Consider the following 20,081-nt stretch of genomic DNA (forward strand, 5'->3'; position numbering starts at 1 on the left):
TTTCTCTGGGTAATCTTCTATTGCAGAGAATTGTATAGAAGCACATCCTTTAAAATAACTGAATAGCTAAGATTTTTTAGGGTCAAAGCTTTTTAAAATAGTTAGATACTCACTGTGCCCTAGGACTTAAAAAGCCTCCATCCTTCTTGCTGTGTCTGTTAAAATAATTATAAGATGCTGTAATTTTTTATTATATGCATTCACTTGTAAGTATCTCTCTCCCCATACTTTAATAATGATAGACCATTTTGTTTAGAATCATATCTTCACATTTAAATTCAATAATTATTACTTTAAAATAAGAATGAGATTTATTGTGTGCCTCTAAACCAGCGGTTCTCAACCTGTGGGTCGCGACCCCTTTGGGGGTCGAACGACCCTTTCACAGGGGTTGCCTAAGAACATCGGAAAACACATATATAATTACATATTGATTTTGTGATTAATCACTGTGCTTTAATTATGTTCAATTTGTAACAATGAAATACATCCTGCATATCAGATATTTACATTACAATTCATAACAGTAGCAAAATTACAGTTATGAAGTAGCAACGAAAATAATTTTATGGTTGGGGGTGGTCACCACAACATGAGGAGCTATATTAAAGGGTCGTGGCATTAGGAAGGTTGAGAACCACTGCTCTAAACAAACAAAAAATACTGTCATGTCCTTTAGTGACTCTTTTTTTCTAAAATGTATTTTTATTGATTTCAGAGAGGAAGGGAGAGGGAGAGAGAGACAGAATCATCAATGATGAGAGAGAATCATTGATCAGCTGCCTCCTGCACGCCCCCTACTGGGGATCGAGCTTGCAACCCAGGCATGTGCCCTTGACCAGAATCAAACCCGGGACACTTCAGTCTGCGGGCTGATGCTCTAGCCACTGAGCAAACTAGCCAGGGCCCTTTAGTCACTTTTAATAGTATGGCAGGAATACGTTAGGTAACTATCGTATGTAATGACTTAAAAAATATGTCATTATCTCAAGGTGCTCAAGCTGTCCTCCTCGATCTGATTCCCAGGGCCAGGTAACCAGCAACTGCATTTGTAAGCCATATTAAATTAACCATCACTATGCTTTGACCCTGAGCTACAGTGTGTCCCGAGCCCTTGGATCTTCATTGCTAAACCGGGGACTAAACCACGGATCAGCCAGAAGGGAGGTTCTGTGGCATCTGCTGAATTGTGCTTTACTGTCAGTGCCGTTCCTCAGTTTTCGGTTGCCACTAAAACCTCTTTATTTTAAATATAGAAGGCATAAAAATTCCAGCAGACCAGCCAATTACTAAACTTAAGGACTTAGAAGATGTTGTTGTTCCTACTATGGAAATTAAGGTAATTTACCATCAACTCTTTTATTTTATTAAACTAAATTCCTCTGTGTTAGGTTAAATCATTAGAAATCGTCTTTTTTATAGATCAAAATTGGTTAAATACTGGCAATTTCATTTGTTTCAACCTATAGTTTTTTTCTTTATTAGATTCCCTGTGCTCAGGCCTTAAAATGCATAAAGGCCTCTCCAGCTTTCTTTTCCTTTGCCTTCAGTTCCATACCCCCATCTTTCTTATGAAGAATGTCTGTAGACTGTTATTTTCATTGGCCAGAAGGAAAAATTCCATGTGCTTATGCCAAGATTAGTTTTTAACTTGGCAAGAAAGTTCCTACTTGTGTTACTGGTTTTTAAAGTTCTATATGCATTATAATATATTGATTGTGATGTATTACAGTATTAAGCAATGCAGTATGTGTTGCAATATAAAATTGATTATAATGTACATTTAGCTATGTAATAATGATCTTTTAGCTATGTAATAATGATCTTTTATTGCTATAAGTACCCTATGGTCAGGGATCTATGTAATAATAAAGGTTATAGTTTAGAAAATGATCATTTTTAACTACATTATAAATCTCTCCTTTGAGTTTGCAATTCAGTGGTTAGTACCTAAAGTTATTTGATTTGAAGTATAACTGTTTTATGTGAATTAACTAATATCTTCCCAACTATTCCATCAATATTATTTAGCTGAATAATTCCTGAAAATGCATACTTAGTAGTTATAACCTAGAGAACTCCTCTCCATGCTTTTCTAAAATTTACCTTATTATGATTTTGTTTCTTAGATGACTTAACATGTACAAGTCAGTGTTAAGACATGTTTTCAATGACACTATTCCAATTTTGTATACCCTACTTTTATTAAGATATATTTAGGGAAGTAGTGTCATTTTTTAAAGCCTTGTCAATGTCAAATATTCTCTTTCATTTAACAGAAAGTTATAGCTCCAGTTCTTAACCAACAGCACATTGACATTCCTTCCTCTTTTTAGTATTAAAATTATTGATGATAATTCATTTTTCAAATAGTGTATCTGACCTATTATCATTTTTATATTTTTTATTAGGTGGACCCCACAGGAGAATATAGAAACCTGGTGACTATACAGTCATTCAAAGCAGAATTTCGTTTAGCAGGAGGTGTAAATTTACCAAAGATAATAGATTGTGTGGGCTCTGATGGCAAGGAAAGGAGACAGCTTGTCAAGGTGAGGCTCCCCTTCTGTGGTGTGGTTCTTAGAGAGTTGATGAAAAAAGTCAAAGAAAACGTTGATATGTTCTTCCTGCTTTATTTATGTCTTTATTCTGAATAATTACAAGTAAGGAAAACTTATAGAATAGGAATACATTGTTTTCTAGAAGCACAATGCTTTTTTCCATCTTTTTATGTGTCTCTGAAAGATCATCATTATTATAACGATTATACATGTACAGACAGGATGAGGTTAACAGTCAGCTTGCTTGTTATAGGAAAGATATTTTGGGGATTGTTATCTATATTCTTTTTTTAATTTAAATTCTTTATTGTTTAAAGTATTACACATCTTCTTTTTCCCCCCATTGACCTCTTCTCAGCCATTCTCACCCCCGAGCACATGCCCTCACACCCCTACGTCTGCGTCCATGGGATATGCTCATATGCATGTATACAAGTCCTTTGGCTGATCTCTTTCCCTCCTTCTCCCCTGCCTTCCCTCTGAGGTTGGACAGTCTGTTCGATGCTTCTATGACTCTGGATCTATTTTTTGTTCCTAAGTTTATGTTGTTCATTATATTCCACAAATGAGTGAGATCATGTGATATCTTTCTCCGACTGGCTTATTTTGCTTAGCATAATGCTTTCCAGGTCCATCCATGCTGTTGCAAATGGTAAGAGTTCCTTCTTTTTTATAGCAGTGTACATTGTGTAGATGTACCACTGTTTTTTAATCCACTCATCTGCTGATGGGCACTTAGGCTGTTTCCATATCTTAACTATTGTGAATTGTGCTGAACATAGGGGTGCATATATCCTTTCTGATTGGTGCTTCTGATTTCTTGGGATATAGTCCTAGAAGGGGGATTACTGGGTCAAATGGGAGTTCCGTTTTTAGTTTTTTGTTCTCCACAGTGGCTGCACTAGTCTGCCTTCCCACCAACAGTGCACGAGTGTTCCTTTTTCTCCACATCCTCTCCAACACTTGTCGTTTGTTGATTTGTTGATGGTAGTCATTCTAACAGGTGTGAGATGGTACCTCATTGTCATTTTGATTTGCATCTCTCAGATGATTAATGGCTTTGAGCATGTTTTCATATGTCTCCTGGCCTTCTGTTTGTCCTCTTTTGAAAAGTGTCTATTTAGGTCCTTTGCCCATTTTTGATTGGATTGTTTATCTTCCTTTTGTTAAGTTGTATGAGTTCCCTAGAAATTTTAGAGATTAAAACCTTGTCGGATATGACATTGGCAAATATGTTCTCCCATGCAGTGGGCTTTCTTGTATTGTTGTTGGTTTCTTTTGCTGTGTAGAAGATTTTTATTTTGATGTAGTCCCATTTGTTTATTTTCTCCTTAGTTTCCAGGAGCTGTATCAGTAAAGATATTGCTAAGACATATGTCTGATATTTTGCTGCCTATGGATTCTTCTAAGATTTTTATGGTTTCCCGTTTTACATTTAAGTCCTTTATTAATTTTGAGTTTATTTTTGTTTATGGTGTAAATTGGTGATCTAGTTGCATTTTTTGCAAGACTGTCCAATTTTCCCAACACCATTTATTGAAGAGACTATCTTGACTCCATTCTATGCTCTTGCCTCCTTTGTCAAATATTAATTGAGCATAATGGTTTGGGTCAATTTCTAGGTTCTCTGTTCGGTTCCATTGGTCTGTATCAGCAGTTCTCAACCTGTGGGTTGCGACCCCTTTGGGGGTTGAACGACCCTTTCACAGGGGTCACCTAAATACATCCTGCATGACAGATATTTACGATTCATAACAGTAGCAAAATTACAGTTATGAAGTAGCAAGGAAAATAATTTTATGGTTGGGGATCACCACAACACGAGGAACTGTAATAAAGGGTCGCGGCATTAGGACGGTTGAGAACCACTGGTCTATATGTCTGTTCCTGTGCCGGTACCAGGCAGTTTTGAGAACATTGGCTTTGTAGTATAGCTTGATATCTGGTATTGCGATCCCTCCAACTTTGTTCTTCTTTCTCAGGATTGCTGTGGCTATTCGGGGTCTTTTTTTGTTCCATATGAATTTGTGGAGAGTTTGTTCTAGGTCTGTGAAATATGTTGTTGGTATTTGTTACTTCTATTCTTGATTAGTTCAAGTTTAAGGTCCTTGCTTCAATATGCTGAGTCTGGCACTATACCCAAGTTCTAGCAACTGTACCAGAAAGGATGGCGATTCTCCCTTAATCTGTTCAAAAGTTCTTTGGGCGTCGCTGAGGAGTGGCAGAGAGAGAACAGTTGCTCCACCCAGGTCTTTTTGCAGCTTGCCCTCAGGTGGAGAAGTTTCAGTTGAGGGGGATTCTTTTTTCTAAATTGTTCTGCCTACTCAGTGTTACAGCTTCTTATGAAAGAATAGCCTAGGTCTTAATTATTTAAGAGACCATTAAGAGGAGCACTGATGCTCAGATTGACTTCTGAGTGCCCTTCCGCAGTCCTCAGATGTCTCTTGCTATGATTTTATTGTAAAGAAATGAACTTTGCTTAGTTATTGATTTTTTATTATTATTCTGAAGGGCCGTGATGACCTGAGACAAGATGCTGTCATGCAGCAGGTTTTCCAGATGTGTAATACATTGCTGCAGAGAAACACTGAGACCAGAAAGAGGAAATTGACTATCTGCACATACAAGGTAACTCGTTTTTACTTCTGCTGCATCACCAAGAGTAATATTTAGACCAGGGGTCAGCAAATGTTTTCTGTGAAGGACCAGATAGTACACATTTGAGATGTTATGGGCCACAAAAGGTCTCTGTCATCTGTCCTTTATATTTTCTTTACAACCCTTTTAACCTGAAACCCCATTCTTAGCTCACAGGCTCTTCAAAGCAATCTGGGGCTGGGATTTGTCCAAGGCCATAGATTGCCAATCTCTGATTTAGCCACATTGTTTTTTTGTTTGTTTATTTTTTCTTTTTTTAAAAGAACTCATTAATGTTAACTGCAGTGAGGTGTTTCTTATAATCAATTAAAGTATTTTTTCTTTATCTTTAACCATTTGGCTTATTTCTGGTATAAAAGTACTCTTAAGAAGAAAAGTGCTATTAAGAAGGAAATACTGCGCTTGTCAGTGGCTCAGCTGGTTAAAACATCGTCCTGTATGCCACAAAAAGTTGTGGGTTCAACCCCCAGTGGAGGCTCTAAGGAATGCAACTGCTCAATGTTTTCTCTCTCATTGATATTTCTCCTTAACCCTTCCCTTCCCTCTCTCGCAAATCAATAAAAACATTTTTTAAAGTACAAAGTATAAGGAAAACAGGGCTAATTCCTCTTCCAAATGGAACCAACTAAGTATGGCTCAGTGTAGGTGATGAAGGGGATCATAAACAGGACTGACTTCTCAAGGGAATCATGGAGACTAAGAGATGAGCAGGTTCTCAAGTCTAAGCAGCAGGCTAGAAAATCTTACTCTTTGAGCTTAAACGAGTGAGCTTTCCTCCAAAGAACTTTGTCTCCTGTGGATAGAGAAATAGTAATACAACTTGTGAAAATGCTTCACCCTGACTCTGATAGTTCAATGATTATCATATGCTATTTAATGCCCTTCCATAATCAAAAGGTATTTAATCTATAACTTTAGGTGGTTCCCCTTTCTCAGCGAAGTGGTGTTCTTGAATGGTGCACAGGAACTGTCCCTATTGGTGAATTTCTTGTTAACAATGAGAATGGTGCTCATAAAAGATACAGGCCAAAGGATATCAGTGCCTATCAATGCCAGAAGAAAATGATGGTAAGTGACACCCAAAAGTATGAGTTATTGCAGGATTGTTTAATAGTTTATTAAAGCTCAAGGTTATCACATATAGAATATAAACAGTTTTAATTTCAGCAGGTAATTGTTAATGATACTAAGTAAAAGAAAGAAAGCTCACCGGAATAAAAGGTTGTATGAGTGGAAAATGAAGGTTTTTAAACTGTAATGTCAACCCTTGTCTGATGAGATTTTAATATTTTTCAATGTATGCTAATTCTTAACAAAACAAAACACCAAAACAAAACCATTATGAAATAATTTTTATCTGAAACTAATATAGAGAGCTTCTAGGACATTTGCCACATTACACGGGTCATTTGGCATTCACTCTCAGCAGTGTTTATTAAATGCCTCCTCTGCACCAGGTGAGCTTTCACAAATCTGAAATTTCACAGATGTTAAGACTAATCATCATTGTACTCATCCCAATGAAAGGTGAGAAGAAATGCAGAGAACTTCACTTGCCCAAGGTCAATGAGCTAACAAGTGGTGGGACAAGGATTTGAACCTTGTCTCTACAACTCTAAAATGCACTTACTTCTCCTTTCATTGTTCAGGGTACAGAGGGTACAGTGCAGGACAGAGGAGGAAGGGGTTAGTTCTCCCTGGGATGGGGCATGGAGAGAATCCGATTCAAGAAGGGCTTCATAGAGGAGATGGTGTTTGAGGCAAGTTTTGTAAATGAATTTTTCTTCAAGCAGAAGATACAAGCAAAGAGAAGGAGGTGTGAACATGTAGTTAAAGACAGCACAGCCTTAGTCTTTGAGGAGGAGCAGATAGGATATTGAATCAGTAGTCATTAGTCAGAAAATAGAGGGTTGTATTATATGCTAAGAAATGTGCACTTTGTCCTGTAGGCAATAGAGAACCCTTGAGAAGAATTAATATCAAATTTGCATTTTAGAAAGATAACTCTGACCCAGCCTGCGTGGCTCAATGTTTGAGCATGGACCCATGAACCAAGAGGTCATTAGTTTAGTTCCTAGTCAGGGCATATGTCAGGGCTTGATCGCCAGTGAGGGGCAGCCATTGATGTTTCTTTCTCTCATCAATGTTTCTATCTCTATTCCTCTCCCTTCCTCTCTAAAAATCAATTAAAACATTAAAAAAAAAAAAAAAAGGTAACTCCGACAGCACTGTGGGTTATGTTTTCAAAAATTCCGACTAAAAGGCATGAGGCAGGGGATCTGAACTAAGATTCATAAACACTAGGAATGGAGAATAGGGGGTACATATGAGAAATATTAAGTAGGCAGAACAGGTAGGATTTGGTTGCTGATTAGAAGTGGGATTGGTGAAAACGTAGTCAGTAGCACCCAGTTTTCTGGTTGGGGTGTTGGGGTGAACGGAGAGGTCATGTACTGTGTAAAAAATAGAGGAAGTGGCTGAGCTTTGCCACAGTTGAGAAGGTGGATTAGTTTGGATTTGGAAGTGATCCCAGTGAAGATGTTGAGTGGGCAGTTGGGAAGCACATCATGCTGGAGCTTAATGAAGGTGTCCCGGCCAAAGGTGGAGATTTGGAAGTCATCAGCACATAGGTGAGAGTAGGCCCAGTGAAGTAGACAAGCTATGCTTCAGGAAGGTATGTTAGAAGCCAGGTCTGACACTTGTCAGCTGCTTTACCATCCATCAGTGACCCATTCTTCCTCCTTTTTGTTTCCTATCCCACCCCTAGTACCTAGTGCCATAACGCCACCTAAGACTGTCTGGAACTACCTTTGTCATTTTTGTTTACTTTCACATAGATTACAGGATCATGCAAGTTAGTGTGCATCCTTCCACTAATATGAAAACCCTAAAGGTATTAGAACTTGTTATTAATTGCTTCCCTGACCAGTGTGTTAGCTCCTTGAGAGTAGAGATACCTTATCTTTTTATTACCTGCATGTCTGTCATACTATTTTCCATATAGACACTCTTAGTGGGCTTAAATTACTTGAACACAATATTGAGAAAATAATTTTATATTTGATCTATTTAAAGGATGCGCAAAAGAAGTCTTATGAAGAGAAATATGAAACATTCATGGATATTTGTAAGAATTTTCAACCAGTGTTCCGTTATTTCTGCATGGAAAAATTCTTGGACCCAGCTGTTTGGTTTGAGAAACGATTGGCCTATACTCGCAGTGTGGCTACTTCTTCTATTGGTAAGCTTACACATTTTAGTAAATTCACACTTCCCACATTCTTAATTGCAGGGGATGATGTTATTGATAGTGGTTGTTAACTAAATTGTTTTCATCTTTAGATCATTGAGTTTTTTTGTTCATCTTGATTTTTTTTAAAATCATTAATTCATTTCATCAAGTATATACCAGAGAGTGGAAGGGAGGGGGAGAAGGGACACACACACACACACACACACACACACACACACACACACACACATTGATCAGTTGCCTCCAACATGTGGGATCATATCCGCAACCCAGGTATGCTTTCTTGACCGGGAATCAAACCCACGACCCTTCGATGCATGAGTGACATTCCAGGCACTGAGCCATGCCAACCAGGGCTCATCCTGATTTTTTTTTAATTAAATATTTTTTTTATTGATTTCAAAGAAGAAGGAAGAGGGAGAGAGAGATAAAAACATCAATGATGAGAGAGACTCATTCATTGGCTGTCTCCTGCGTGCCCCCCCAACTGGGGATCAAGCCCGCAATCTGGGCATGTGCCCCGATCTCCTGATTCATAGGTTGACACTCAACCATTGAGCCATTCTGGCTGGGCTCATCCCAATTCTTAGCTTCTAGTTGTAGCTTTTCTTAGCTTTTGCAGGAGAGAATTTTCCTGCCCCAAGGTAGAGAAACAATCTGGTTATTCTTCTTTCTTTAATAGTGAATATGGTTTATTTCCTCTTCCTGAATTCACTGTGTTATTTTCTGAGATTTCCTTTGGAAAATAATAAAATGCATGATAACTGCATGTAAGTTATTTCCTTTAATTATTAGTGTTCTTTGTGCAGAACCTCTTAATACCATATAAACACCCAATGATTGATTCTGTTTAATAAGATTTTGTTTTTAGAATAGAAATAACGATATCTATTTAAATATTCAGTGTCCAACGTGTACTTTGACTTTGTTTTGCTTTTTTCATTTGTAAGAGATTGGAAAGGCTAGATAGGGCAATTAACAAAATCATAGAGTGTGCGGGCTAACAAGAACAGAGATCTTTTATCTTTTAATCCCCCGGCTTTTAGCTGAAGACCACTGCCTCCATCACTTCGGGACCATTCCCCAAGAAGGCAGGGCATGTATGTTTAAAACAATTGTAGATAATTATGAAATTCTCTTCTACATTGAGGATCGTTCATCTGATTCAACTAATTTAGGTTATAAACAAGAAAGTAGGCCCTATTAATGACAGAGCGAGCCATCCTGACTCCCTATGTGGTGTCTTTTCTGTAACAACCTAGTGTCTTTTTTTAGGTTAAAGGTATTTTAAGTCATGTCATAATCTGTCTTAAAAATAAAAATCAATTGGGTTTTTTTTTTTTTGTATATACCTGATGAAATGAATTAATGATTAATTTGTGTTAAATATAACCAAGCAGAAGAAAGTTTCACTGAAGAATGAAGAATTTTCTCATGAATTACTCAATAAATATTTGAATGCATATGCACTTGGTCCTGGTAAATAATGGTCTCAACTTTAACTACACCAATGTCAGAGTACTAATATTTTAATATATGTGCTGTATTTGTAAAGGGGAAACTTTTTAGCAAGTTATCTAGAGTTTTAAAATGCAGTATAAATGAAAATAGCTGGTGAGATTTGACTTCAAAATGGCCAGCTATGAACATGTTTTCCTTTAAGTAGGCTAAAATGTCCAAGCTACTTAAAATTATGTAATCAATGATAATAGTTGAAATTATGACTAAGTGTTATTAGAAATTGATGATACCAGTGATTTCAGGTTTGTTTTTTTTCCCCAGTTGGTTACATACTTGGACTTGGTGATAGACATGTACAGAATATCTTGATAAATGAGCAATCAGCAGAACTTGTACATATAGATTTAGGTAAGTCATAAAAGATACGTATTTTTATTTTGTTTAATAACTAGTCATCAAGAAATATTGTTTTCCTACCAAAGAAGATGTATATGTTATAGGAATGGGGAGACAGTCAGTGTGCCAGAGTAGAGCCTGCATGTAATCGAGTAGCATGAGAGATAGATTGCTATGAGGCTGTAAAAAGCCAAGCTAAGAAGTTTCAGCTTTAATCCGTTCAATAATGGGAGGTAAATGAAGATATATTTAAGCAAGACGTGATTACATTTGATTATTGGAAAGGTAATTTGGGAGCAATATTTATTGGCTGCAGGAAGACAGGTTAGTTGGTGTTATAGTAGTGTAGACAAGAGAGGTGGAAGATTTGGACGACATTTGTGAAGTCCAGAGCATTGGATTTGGAGGACGTTTTTGCAGTAACCTGCACCATTGATCTTAGATGTGGGAACTGTGGGAGAGGGGGCTCCAGGGGAACTGAAGTTTCTAGTAAGGAGCAAAGCAGGTTTTGTAAAGAATAAGGAAGCAGTAAGTTTAGTTTTGCAATTTCCAGATGGAGTAGGCAGTTTACTATATAGGAGAACAAAGAAGTTGAGCATAGTGACGTGGAACTTTCAGCAAACAGATTTCAGGCGAAGTGAGTGGACTAGAGGAGGTTCTGAGCTCATGCATCAGCCGTGATAAAGAAGACCAAGGATGGGGTCGTGAGGAATGCTGGCGTTGAAAAGGCTGAGTCAGAAGGAAAACAGGAAGAACCAATAAGTCATGGAAACTAGGAGGGGGCATATCTGGAGGAAACATTTTTATGAAGGAAGAAGTGCTCCGTAGTGGCCGATACAGAAAGGTCAAATAAGATGAATGCAGTAAAAAAGGCCTTTGTATTTAACAATCAGCCTTAGAGGCCTAGGAAGTAACTTTTGGATAGAATGGTTGAAGTGAAACTGTAAAAAGGCAAGGATCGAAGGAAGTTAAAGATGTATAGACTAAGAATGTGTAATTGTCCCTCAAGAAGCTTAGAAGGGGAGGGGAGGGTGGGAGAAATTTGCCACAGAGATGATGTAGAGACACATATTCACTCCTCTTTTTGGTTAGTTTTGACTGTTTTTTGTTTGCTTTGTTTAATATGAGAGAGGCATGAACATGTTAGATGTTGATAAAATACAGGAAAGATAAAATTAAAACAGCAAGGGAAATTACAAAGTGCATGAGCGGTAGAATTGGCTTTACATTGGAGGCATGTGAGCTTTTCTGCTAAGAGGAGGAAAGGATGAGTGCTAATAGGAAAGTCAGAAGCTAGAGGGAAAGAGAATTTTAGGAAAATTGTATTTGCTCTTCTGTTATTTCTGAGAAATAGAAAGCATGTTTACTTGCTAATAATTAGAGGGATGGTAATCAACCTTAAAAGAACAATAAAATTCTAAAACAGGTACCAAGAAAATGAGACCAAGAGTTGTGGAAAGGGAGAAGTAAAAAGACATGCAAAGCAGTTTAAGGGTCACTTTCCTAAGGTGAGAATCCTAAATTTGAAGTGGAGCCAATAGTGTCTCCATATGACTTCTTCCACCGATCCTGAACATCCTGGAGTTGAAGTTTTAGTTAGAAATGGTAGGTGTGGTGGGGCAAGGAGATTTGAGGTACTAGTGAGAGTAATCAACTTTGTAGTCTATACTGTGGGCTGAGTAGGGAAGGAAGAGAGGCTAATAGACTAGAAATCTCAATGAGTTTGAAGACTATTAAATAAGTGTACAGAAGAAGAGGTCTTGATTAGAATGTAGAATTTAAGAATTCTAAGAAGGTACAGTTTTAAGAAATTAGAAATTCTACAATGTAATCCACATAGATGGTTTTCTAAGAGAGAATAAAATTTAATTCCATTAGAAAGAGATCAAAGATATTATAAATATAAATATATAAATATATATATATATATATATATATATATATATATAAATATATATATATCCTCTGCATTTTAAATTCTACCTGTAACTACTTCATTTTTAAAACCATCCTTGAATCTCTGTTTCTCTAATTGTGTCAAGAAGTAGTAAATGTTTCTTTAACAGTGGTGGAGATGAGGAAGCTGGGCTGAGCAGAAATGGAGTGAACTCCTGTGTGTTGTAGTACTGAGAGGATATAGGCGACAGAGTATTTGGTGCCTCTACAAAGTTCACGTGCCATTTGGGAGGAAAGTCAATTAGCTATGGAACCTCCTAACCTCACTGTGTTTTTCTCTTAGGTGTTGCTTTTGAACAGGGTAAAATCCTTCCTACTCCTGAAACAGTGCCTTTTAGACTCACCAGAGATATTGTGGATGGGATGGGCATTACTGGTGTTGAAGGTGTCTTCAGAAGGTAAGTGATGTAAGATAGGGCAGATGATTTTAGGTGTCAAAGTTATTTGGGTGGTTGTTTTTTATAGATTATAGAATTCATTGCTAGAATTACATGCCCGTGCTTTGCCAGCACTAAGGAGGAGACCCTGGCTGAGAATAGCAATTGTTTCCCCTTCTTTCAGGTCACCTGGGACCTCACCCAATATATCAGACGTACTGTCCTTCCTAACCTCTGGAAGCTGCCCACCTTTATCTTCAATGCCTCTGTTTGACTAACTTTCCTTTTAATGTTCGGAACTCCTCTCAGGTGCTCATCGGTGGGCATATAATTGGTCCCAAAGGAGCTTATGAGCCAGTTCCAGTGCCTGCTAAAAGAAATGTGCAGTTCCCTATATTTTCCCTGCAAAGGTCTATGTACTCAATTTTTAATGGGGCAGATTCTAATAATTACCACAGTAATTAATGACTGAAAGAAATATTTCATATTATTGTATTATTCTTATATTCACACATATATATTTTTTATTAAAGTATAATTGACATACAATACTTTATTAGTTTCAGGTGTACAATGTAAGAGTCCGACATTTAACATATACCTTACTATGCGATCACCATAAATCTAAAATTTATCGCCATATAAAATTATTATGATATTGTTGACTATATTCCCTGTGCTATACATCCCTATGACTTGTTTATTTTATTTTATTTTTTACTTGTTTATATTATAACTGGAAGTTTGTACCTCTCAATCCCTTTCACCTTTTTATTCATTCCCCCAACCTCCTCCCTTCTGACAGCTATCAGTCTCTGTTCTCTGTTTCTATGAGTCTGTCTCTGATTTGTTTTGTTGATTTTGTTTTTTTAGATTCCACACATGAGTGAAATCATAGGATATTTGTCTTTCTTTGTCTGACTTATTTTAGCCTCTAGATCTACATAACAGCTTTGTTGCTGTTGCTTCTGGAGACACATCTAAAAATATATTACTGGGGTTGATGCCTATGTTTTCTTCTAGGAGATTTGTGGTTTTAGGTCTTATATTTAAGTTTTTAAAATCCACTTTGAGTTTATTTTTATGTATGATATAAAAGAGTGATCCAGTTGTATTTTTTTTTGCATTGTTGCAAATGGTAAGATTTCATATTTTTTTTATTGCTGAGTAATATTCCACTGTGTGTATATATAACATCCTCTTTATCCATTCATCTATTGATGGACACCTAGTTGCCTCCATAGCTTGGCTATTGTAAATGCTGCAGTGAACATAGGGGGTGCATATATATTTTCGAATTAATGTTTTTATTTCAACAAGTACACAGAAGTGGAATAGCTGAGTTGTATAGCAGTGCTATTTTTAATTTTTTTAGGCACCTCCGTACTGTTTTCCACAGTGGCTGCACCAATTTACAGTCCCACCAACAGTGCACAAGGGTTGCCTTTTTTCAACATCCTTGTCAACACTTGTTTGTTGACATTTGATAATAGCCATTCTGACAGGTGTGAGGTGATAGCTCGTGTGGTTTTGACTTGCATTTCCCTGTTGATTAGTGATGTTGAGCATCTTTTCATATGTTTGTTGGCCCTCTCTATAGGGTAGGGCTAAAGTAGTTTTAGAGTTATGAGTATGCAAAACACAGATTTAATTCTTTGTATTATCATATATTAATTTCCAGTGGGACAAAGATAGATTTATGAAAAACAATTTATTTCTGTATTATTTATTAACTACTGTATTATTTTCCATACAAACAACTGTAAACCTACTTTTGTTCTGCTGTGTATGCCTTTGGAGAAATGTCTGTTCAGGTACTCCGCCCATTTTTTAATTGGATTGTTTGTTTTCTGATTTGTGAGTTGATTTCATCATATATTTTGGATAGTAACCTCTTATCTGGTATATCATTAGGTTGTCTTTTTGTTTTGTTGATGGTTGTCTTTGCTGTGCAGAAGTTAGTTCCATAATGCTTTTGTTGCTGCTGCCTGGAGAGACATCTCCAAAAAAATATTGCTAAGATTCATATCAAAGGGTTTACTGACTATGTTTTATTCTAGGAGTTTTATGGCTTTTAAAGACTTATACTTAAGTCTTTAATCCATTTTGAGTTTACTTTTGTATATGGTACAAGAAAATTGTCCAGTTTTATATTTTTGCATGTATCTGTTTAGTTTTCCCAACACCATTTATTGAAGAAGTTGTCTTTTCCCCACTGTGTATTCTTGCCTCCTTTGGCGTGGATTAAGTGACCATATAAGTGTGGGTTTCTTTCTGGCTTCTCTATTCTGTTCCATTTAGATATATATTTGTATTAATTTTAGAAACATCTTTTGAAAGCCCACTCTGCCAAGTTCTATGCTCTTTGAGATATTAATTTGGAAATTATTAATAAGGATCATCTCAGTATACTACACATGAAGATAGATGATAGATAGATAGATAGATAGATGATAGATGATAGATAGATTTGAAAACATTGGTGTATAACAAACCCATATTTACAATGTGCTTGTAGATGCTGTGAGAAAACCATGGAGGTGATGAGAAACTCTAAGGAAACACTGTTAACCATTGTGGAGGTAAAGTATATTTAAGGAAGTCTTTATTTCTCTACCTGTCAGGCTGTTAGCAAGTCACTGATTTGAGGATGAATGCCTCATTTCCATGTGGTGGAGTGATGGGGGCTGCAGGAGGGGAGGGGCTTGCACACATGGGTGAATAGTGGTTTAGAATGGCTCCAGTTCCCTCCAGTTTCTTACCGTGTTACAGCCTAGTAGTCATCTCTAGTCTTTGTTACATAAATCAGCACTTTTATATCTTAGACTTCTCGTTTTGTATTGTTTTCAGAATGGATTCCATTGCAGGATTAAGAGAAATCATTAGTTATCTCCCACCCCGAGGTTCAGAACCATTTAGGCTGGCAGATGGAGGTCAGAGTCAGCATTGGTAGTGGAGGGGCATGGCTGCAAGTGCAAACTGGCCTGCAGTCGGTGTTCCCTGCTGTCTAACCTTGGGGCATGCACACTGCACCAGGCTCACTGCCTCATGCTAAACAGGGCAGAAAGGGGAGGAAGTCGAGCACATTTCCAGTGCTCATGACCTTAGCTTTCCCCGGCGAGAACTGGGCAACGAAGGCAGGCGTTCACCACCCTGGTAGAGTATCTGCAGCAGAGACGAGGAGTCTTTCCTCCTCAGGGAAGCATGGGACATGGAGCTTGGGCATGCCTCCCTCACATCCTTTAGCTTTTTGTTCCGTTAACCTGGTGGTGCTGGCCCTGGCTGGACTTCAGTATCCCCTGTACTGCTTTTACAGAATATTGATGCTGACCAAATTCGAACATTTGTATTTTTTAAAAACTCTATGCAGCCAGGGTTGAGAATTAGTCCAATTCACCAGCATTCACCTTTGAGCCTGTGGTCAACAAGGGTGGGTGTATCCTGAGTAGAGTGAAATTAACAATCTGTTAGGGAGGTCCTGTGTCCACCTTATGAACCACGGAGATCTGTGGAATGCTGGTGGCAATACGGATTTTTGCTACAAAGGGGATCCCAGTAGTATGTTGATAATTTAAATAAAAGGCTGTACCCAAGGCTGAATGAAGATGCATTCCTCTTTCTCTCTTTCTCTCTTTCTCTTTCTTTCTTTCTTTCTTTCTTTCTTTCTTTCTTTCTTTCTTTCTTCCTTCCTTCCTTCCTTCCTTCCTTCCTTCCTTCCTTCCTTCCTCCCTTCTTTCTTTTTTTTTAAATATTTTTTTATTGATTTCAGAGAGGAAGGGAGAGGGAGAAAGAGATAGAAACATCAGTGATGAGAGAGAATCATGGATTGGCTGCCTCCTGCACACCCCCTACTGGGGACTGAGCCCACAACCCGGGCATGTGCCCTGACCAGGAATCAAACTGGGACCTTCTGGTTCATAGATCGATGCTCAACTACTGAGCCACACTAGATGTCAACCACAACACTAGACCTTGGGTATTGAGGAGCTTTCAATAAATTATACCTTTTTTTTCTCCCCTCAAAGTTGGCACTGAGAGAAAAAGCCTTAGAATAGGATAGAGTTCAAAATGTCAGGTTATTAGTGATAAAACTGTTGGAGAAGATGGCCTGCGAGTGAGATCCAAATAGGCTTGTTAGTGCTGTCCAACTCCCATGACCTAACCTGTCCCACCTGAGGGAGAATGGGGCCTGCAGAGAGAGAACATGCCCTTAACCAGGACAGGAGAGAGAAGGAAAGGAAGTGACTGGTGCTTATCCCTTCTAAGAGGTTAGTTTCACCCAGTAAGGAAACATGGTCAAGGTGTACCCCCACCAGGGAGGAGGAGTGACTCCAGAACGGGATAAGAAGCCCGGAGCGTTATGCTCATGTAGTTTCCTCCGGAAGGAAACAAGAAGCCTGTGCAATAAGTTTGTCCCTCCTGCAGTCGACTGCCGTGTGACTGGCCGCTGTTATGTTTATAATACTGGTTATGCTGTTAATAGCGACACCATCAAAATGCACATTGTTCTTCTGATACGTCTGTTCTCTCTGTCTAGGTCCTCCTGTACGATCCTCTCTTTGACTGGACCATGAATCCTCTGAAAGCTCTGTATTTACAGCAGAGGCTGGAAGATGAAACTGAGCTTCACGCCTCGCCCAATGCAGATGACCGAGAATGCAAACGAAACCTCAGGTGAGCGTATTTTAGGAAAGAGCGAGAGTCAGTTGTTCAGATCTTCCTATTCCCCAGGCCCCTTGAACTGTTCCACCTCATTAACACCTTTGTGTTTTTGTCATTAGTGAAATTGACCAGAGTTTCAACAAAGTAGCTGAGCGTGTCTTGATGAGACTACAAGAGAAACTAAAAGGAGTGGAGGAAGGAACTGTGCTCAGTGTGGATGGACAAGTGAATCTGCTCATACAACAGGCCATAGACCCCAAAAACCTCAGCCGCCTTTTCCCAGGATGGAAAGCGTGGGTGTGATATTTGGCATTTGAACTTCCCTTGGGTTCAACCTTCAGAGGTTATATGTTGGCCTTTATTTTTGACCCACCTCCATACTTTGAATATATGGTATTAATATTAGCTAAGCGAACTACTTACTGTGTTGTTTAAAAAGTGTTTCGTACTCGCTTCAATCACCTAAAGTTGCTTTGAGGTCTCAAGGGACATCTCTACTTGCACACTTTAGAAATAATTATCATTCATGCTCTACTTCTAGGCTAAACATTTATTTTTTTTCTCCTCAAGTTCATGCCTGTATCATTTCCGGTAGAGTCACTGACTTCTTTATGCTTTAGCTGAAAATGGAAGCAGAGGAATGTGGGAATATCACTGACAGTTTCTCCTGCCTTATATATTAGAACCACTGGTTTTAATTAACATTTGTTTCCCAGATATTACATATGAAGGAAAATTATTTGATATTAACATATAAAAGGAAGAAAAAAATTCAAAATTGTAACCATCAGGGTAAAAACAACCTTAAAAATAAGAAACAATGTTGGAAACAGTAGCATTTAATAGGTTTGGGTTTTTAGTAGCAAGATCACTCAATGTTACTGAATAAAAAAAGTTGTATGGAGAAAAAACTTCAAGTATGAGTACTATTATAAAAAGATGTATACTGAACCTACTCATTCTATCCTCTTTACCTTTTAAGCCCATCTGTGTTTTCCATTACTTTATCTTTCTGTGATGCCTTCATCTCTGTCTTCTAGTTCATGAATTATCTTGTCAGCTATCTGTATAATCTCCTTTTAAAATTATTCATTGGGTTTCTTCTTTCAAAACTTGCTTTTAATTTCTAGCTGTGTATCATTCTTCAGATCTGCCTGTTGTTTCATGATCTCCTTTTAAAAAAACTTTTCAGTTCCTTTTGTGTCACTAATCACTTTAATTAAATATCCCTGTTTTATAGGCTAATAGCTCTATTAAATCAAGTTCCTGTTGTTTGTGTGTGTTGGTCCTTATATATATTTGTAGACTGTTTACCCGTGTATTTTGTAAGTTTGAAAAGTGAGCTTATTTTCAGCAAGGCTTTCTCTGGGGGGATCTTGCGTGGCCTGCGTTAAGAATAATTCCTTCGAGATAAATTGTGTGTCTTATGTCATATTCCCAGGGCTGTTACTGACTAAGAACCACTGGATGTTAATTTCTTGGCTTCGGAGTTTGCAGACCTTAGAGTGTAAATACTGAGGAGACTCCCAGGCCAAGACTGACCCTTCCTCAGTGTCCTCCTGTGCTGGTGGGCAGAATGTTTCCTGGCCCCCCCTTCCCCGAGGCTGCCCACCTCATATGTCCCAGCTTCATGTTGGGCTGCAGGGGAGGTGTGTTTTACTCCTACCCGCTGCCTTCTGCAAGTCCAAGGTTTCACCATTTCCCTTATAGACAGATGTTAAAGCAGAAACCCATAGGTTAGTGGGGTTGGCAGTGGAAACCACGTAGAGAAGCTACTAGAAAAGCTAATAAATTGAGACTAAACAGTTTGTCCAGATCAAGGAGATCATAGCCACCCCACCATTCTCTGTGCTAGTCATACCACCCCAAAGTATCTCCCTCATCAGTAGGTACGTAAATCCATGGTTATTACTGTATACACTTAAAATATGTACACTTAGAAATGCTAAGAATTTGAAATGGTCTAAAGCAAATAAATGCAAAATGAAAAAACTTTGAACTTACTAAAGATTTAAGTAAGCTGGTCTTTAAAAATATGGAATGCTAGTGTACTGGCTTGAAATATAGAGATATAATGCCATTTCACATTTTAATTGCACCTTAATGAAATTATATATTTCATATAGATTTATTTTAGGACTATTGAATGTATTTCTTTACTGTTACAGTTTCTGAATAAATAATTCTAAAAATGTGTGCTAAGACTCATTCATGTTATTCACATCTTTGAGTGTTCTGTGTGCCAGGCATGGTGCCGGGTCCTAGGGAAGCAGCCGTGAGCAAAGGGGGCACAGCCACCATTACAGAGCTCAGTCTGGGCCAGGCAGGCAACAAAGGGTGTGAACTGGGGAACCTGCTGCACAGAACCAGCCAGGTAGGCACATCTCAATCTAAACAGTCTGGGAGTACTTCTTAATTACCCCGTGACGAAAGGCAAATGAATGTTCTTTGGGCCTAGAGCAGTGGTCGGCAAACTGCGGCTCGCAAGCCACACACGGCTCTTTGGCCCCTTGAGTGTGGCTCTTCCACAAAATACCACGTGCGGGTGTGCACATACTGTGTGATTGAAACTTCGTGACCCATGTGCAGAAGTCGGTATTTTGTGGAAGAGCCACACTCAAGGGGCCAAAGAGCCGCATGTGGCTCGCGAGCCTCAGTTTGCTGACCATTAGCCTAGAGAATAATCTAATTGACATTTCTAAAGTCTAAAAGATGGGTACTAGAATATGACAGCTATGAAGATCCTGGTATCTTAAA

At 38.2% G+C, this 20,081-nt stretch overlaps 1 protein-coding gene across 11 annotated transcripts in view; it reads left to right on the top strand.

Moving 5' to 3' along the window:
* Positions 1-19,666, top strand: part of ATM (ATM serine/threonine kinase) — a 128,338-nt gene extending 108,672 nt beyond the window's left edge. For 4 of the 11 annotated variants that reach the window (XM_036324491.1, XM_036324493.1, XM_036324496.1 and 1 more), the window contains 10 exons: positions 1,257-1,339; positions 2,412-2,552; positions 5,073-5,189; positions 6,138-6,287; positions 8,295-8,460; positions 10,255-10,341; positions 12,569-12,683; positions 15,181-15,244; positions 17,200-17,336; positions 17,444-19,666. In XM_036324491.1, the coding sequence (XP_036180384.1) occupies positions 1,257-1,339; positions 2,412-2,552; positions 5,073-5,189; positions 6,138-6,287; positions 8,295-8,460; positions 10,255-10,341; positions 12,569-12,683; positions 15,181-15,244; positions 17,200-17,336; positions 17,444-17,627 (1,244 nt within the window). In that variant the 3' untranslated portion in view covers positions 17,628-19,666. The other 7 variants (XM_036324494.1, XM_036324488.1, XM_036324492.1 and 4 more) reach the window with 7 other exon arrangements.
* The last annotated feature ends 415 nt before the right edge of the window (positions 19,667-20,081 follow it).

The sequence above is a fragment of the Myotis myotis genome, unplaced genomic scaffold (assembly GCF_014108235.1).
Source record: "Myotis myotis isolate mMyoMyo1 unplaced genomic scaffold, mMyoMyo1.p scaffold_m19_p_10, whole genome shotgun sequence".
NCBI classification, from domain to species: domain Eukaryota; kingdom Metazoa; phylum Chordata; class Mammalia; order Chiroptera; family Vespertilionidae; genus Myotis; species Myotis myotis.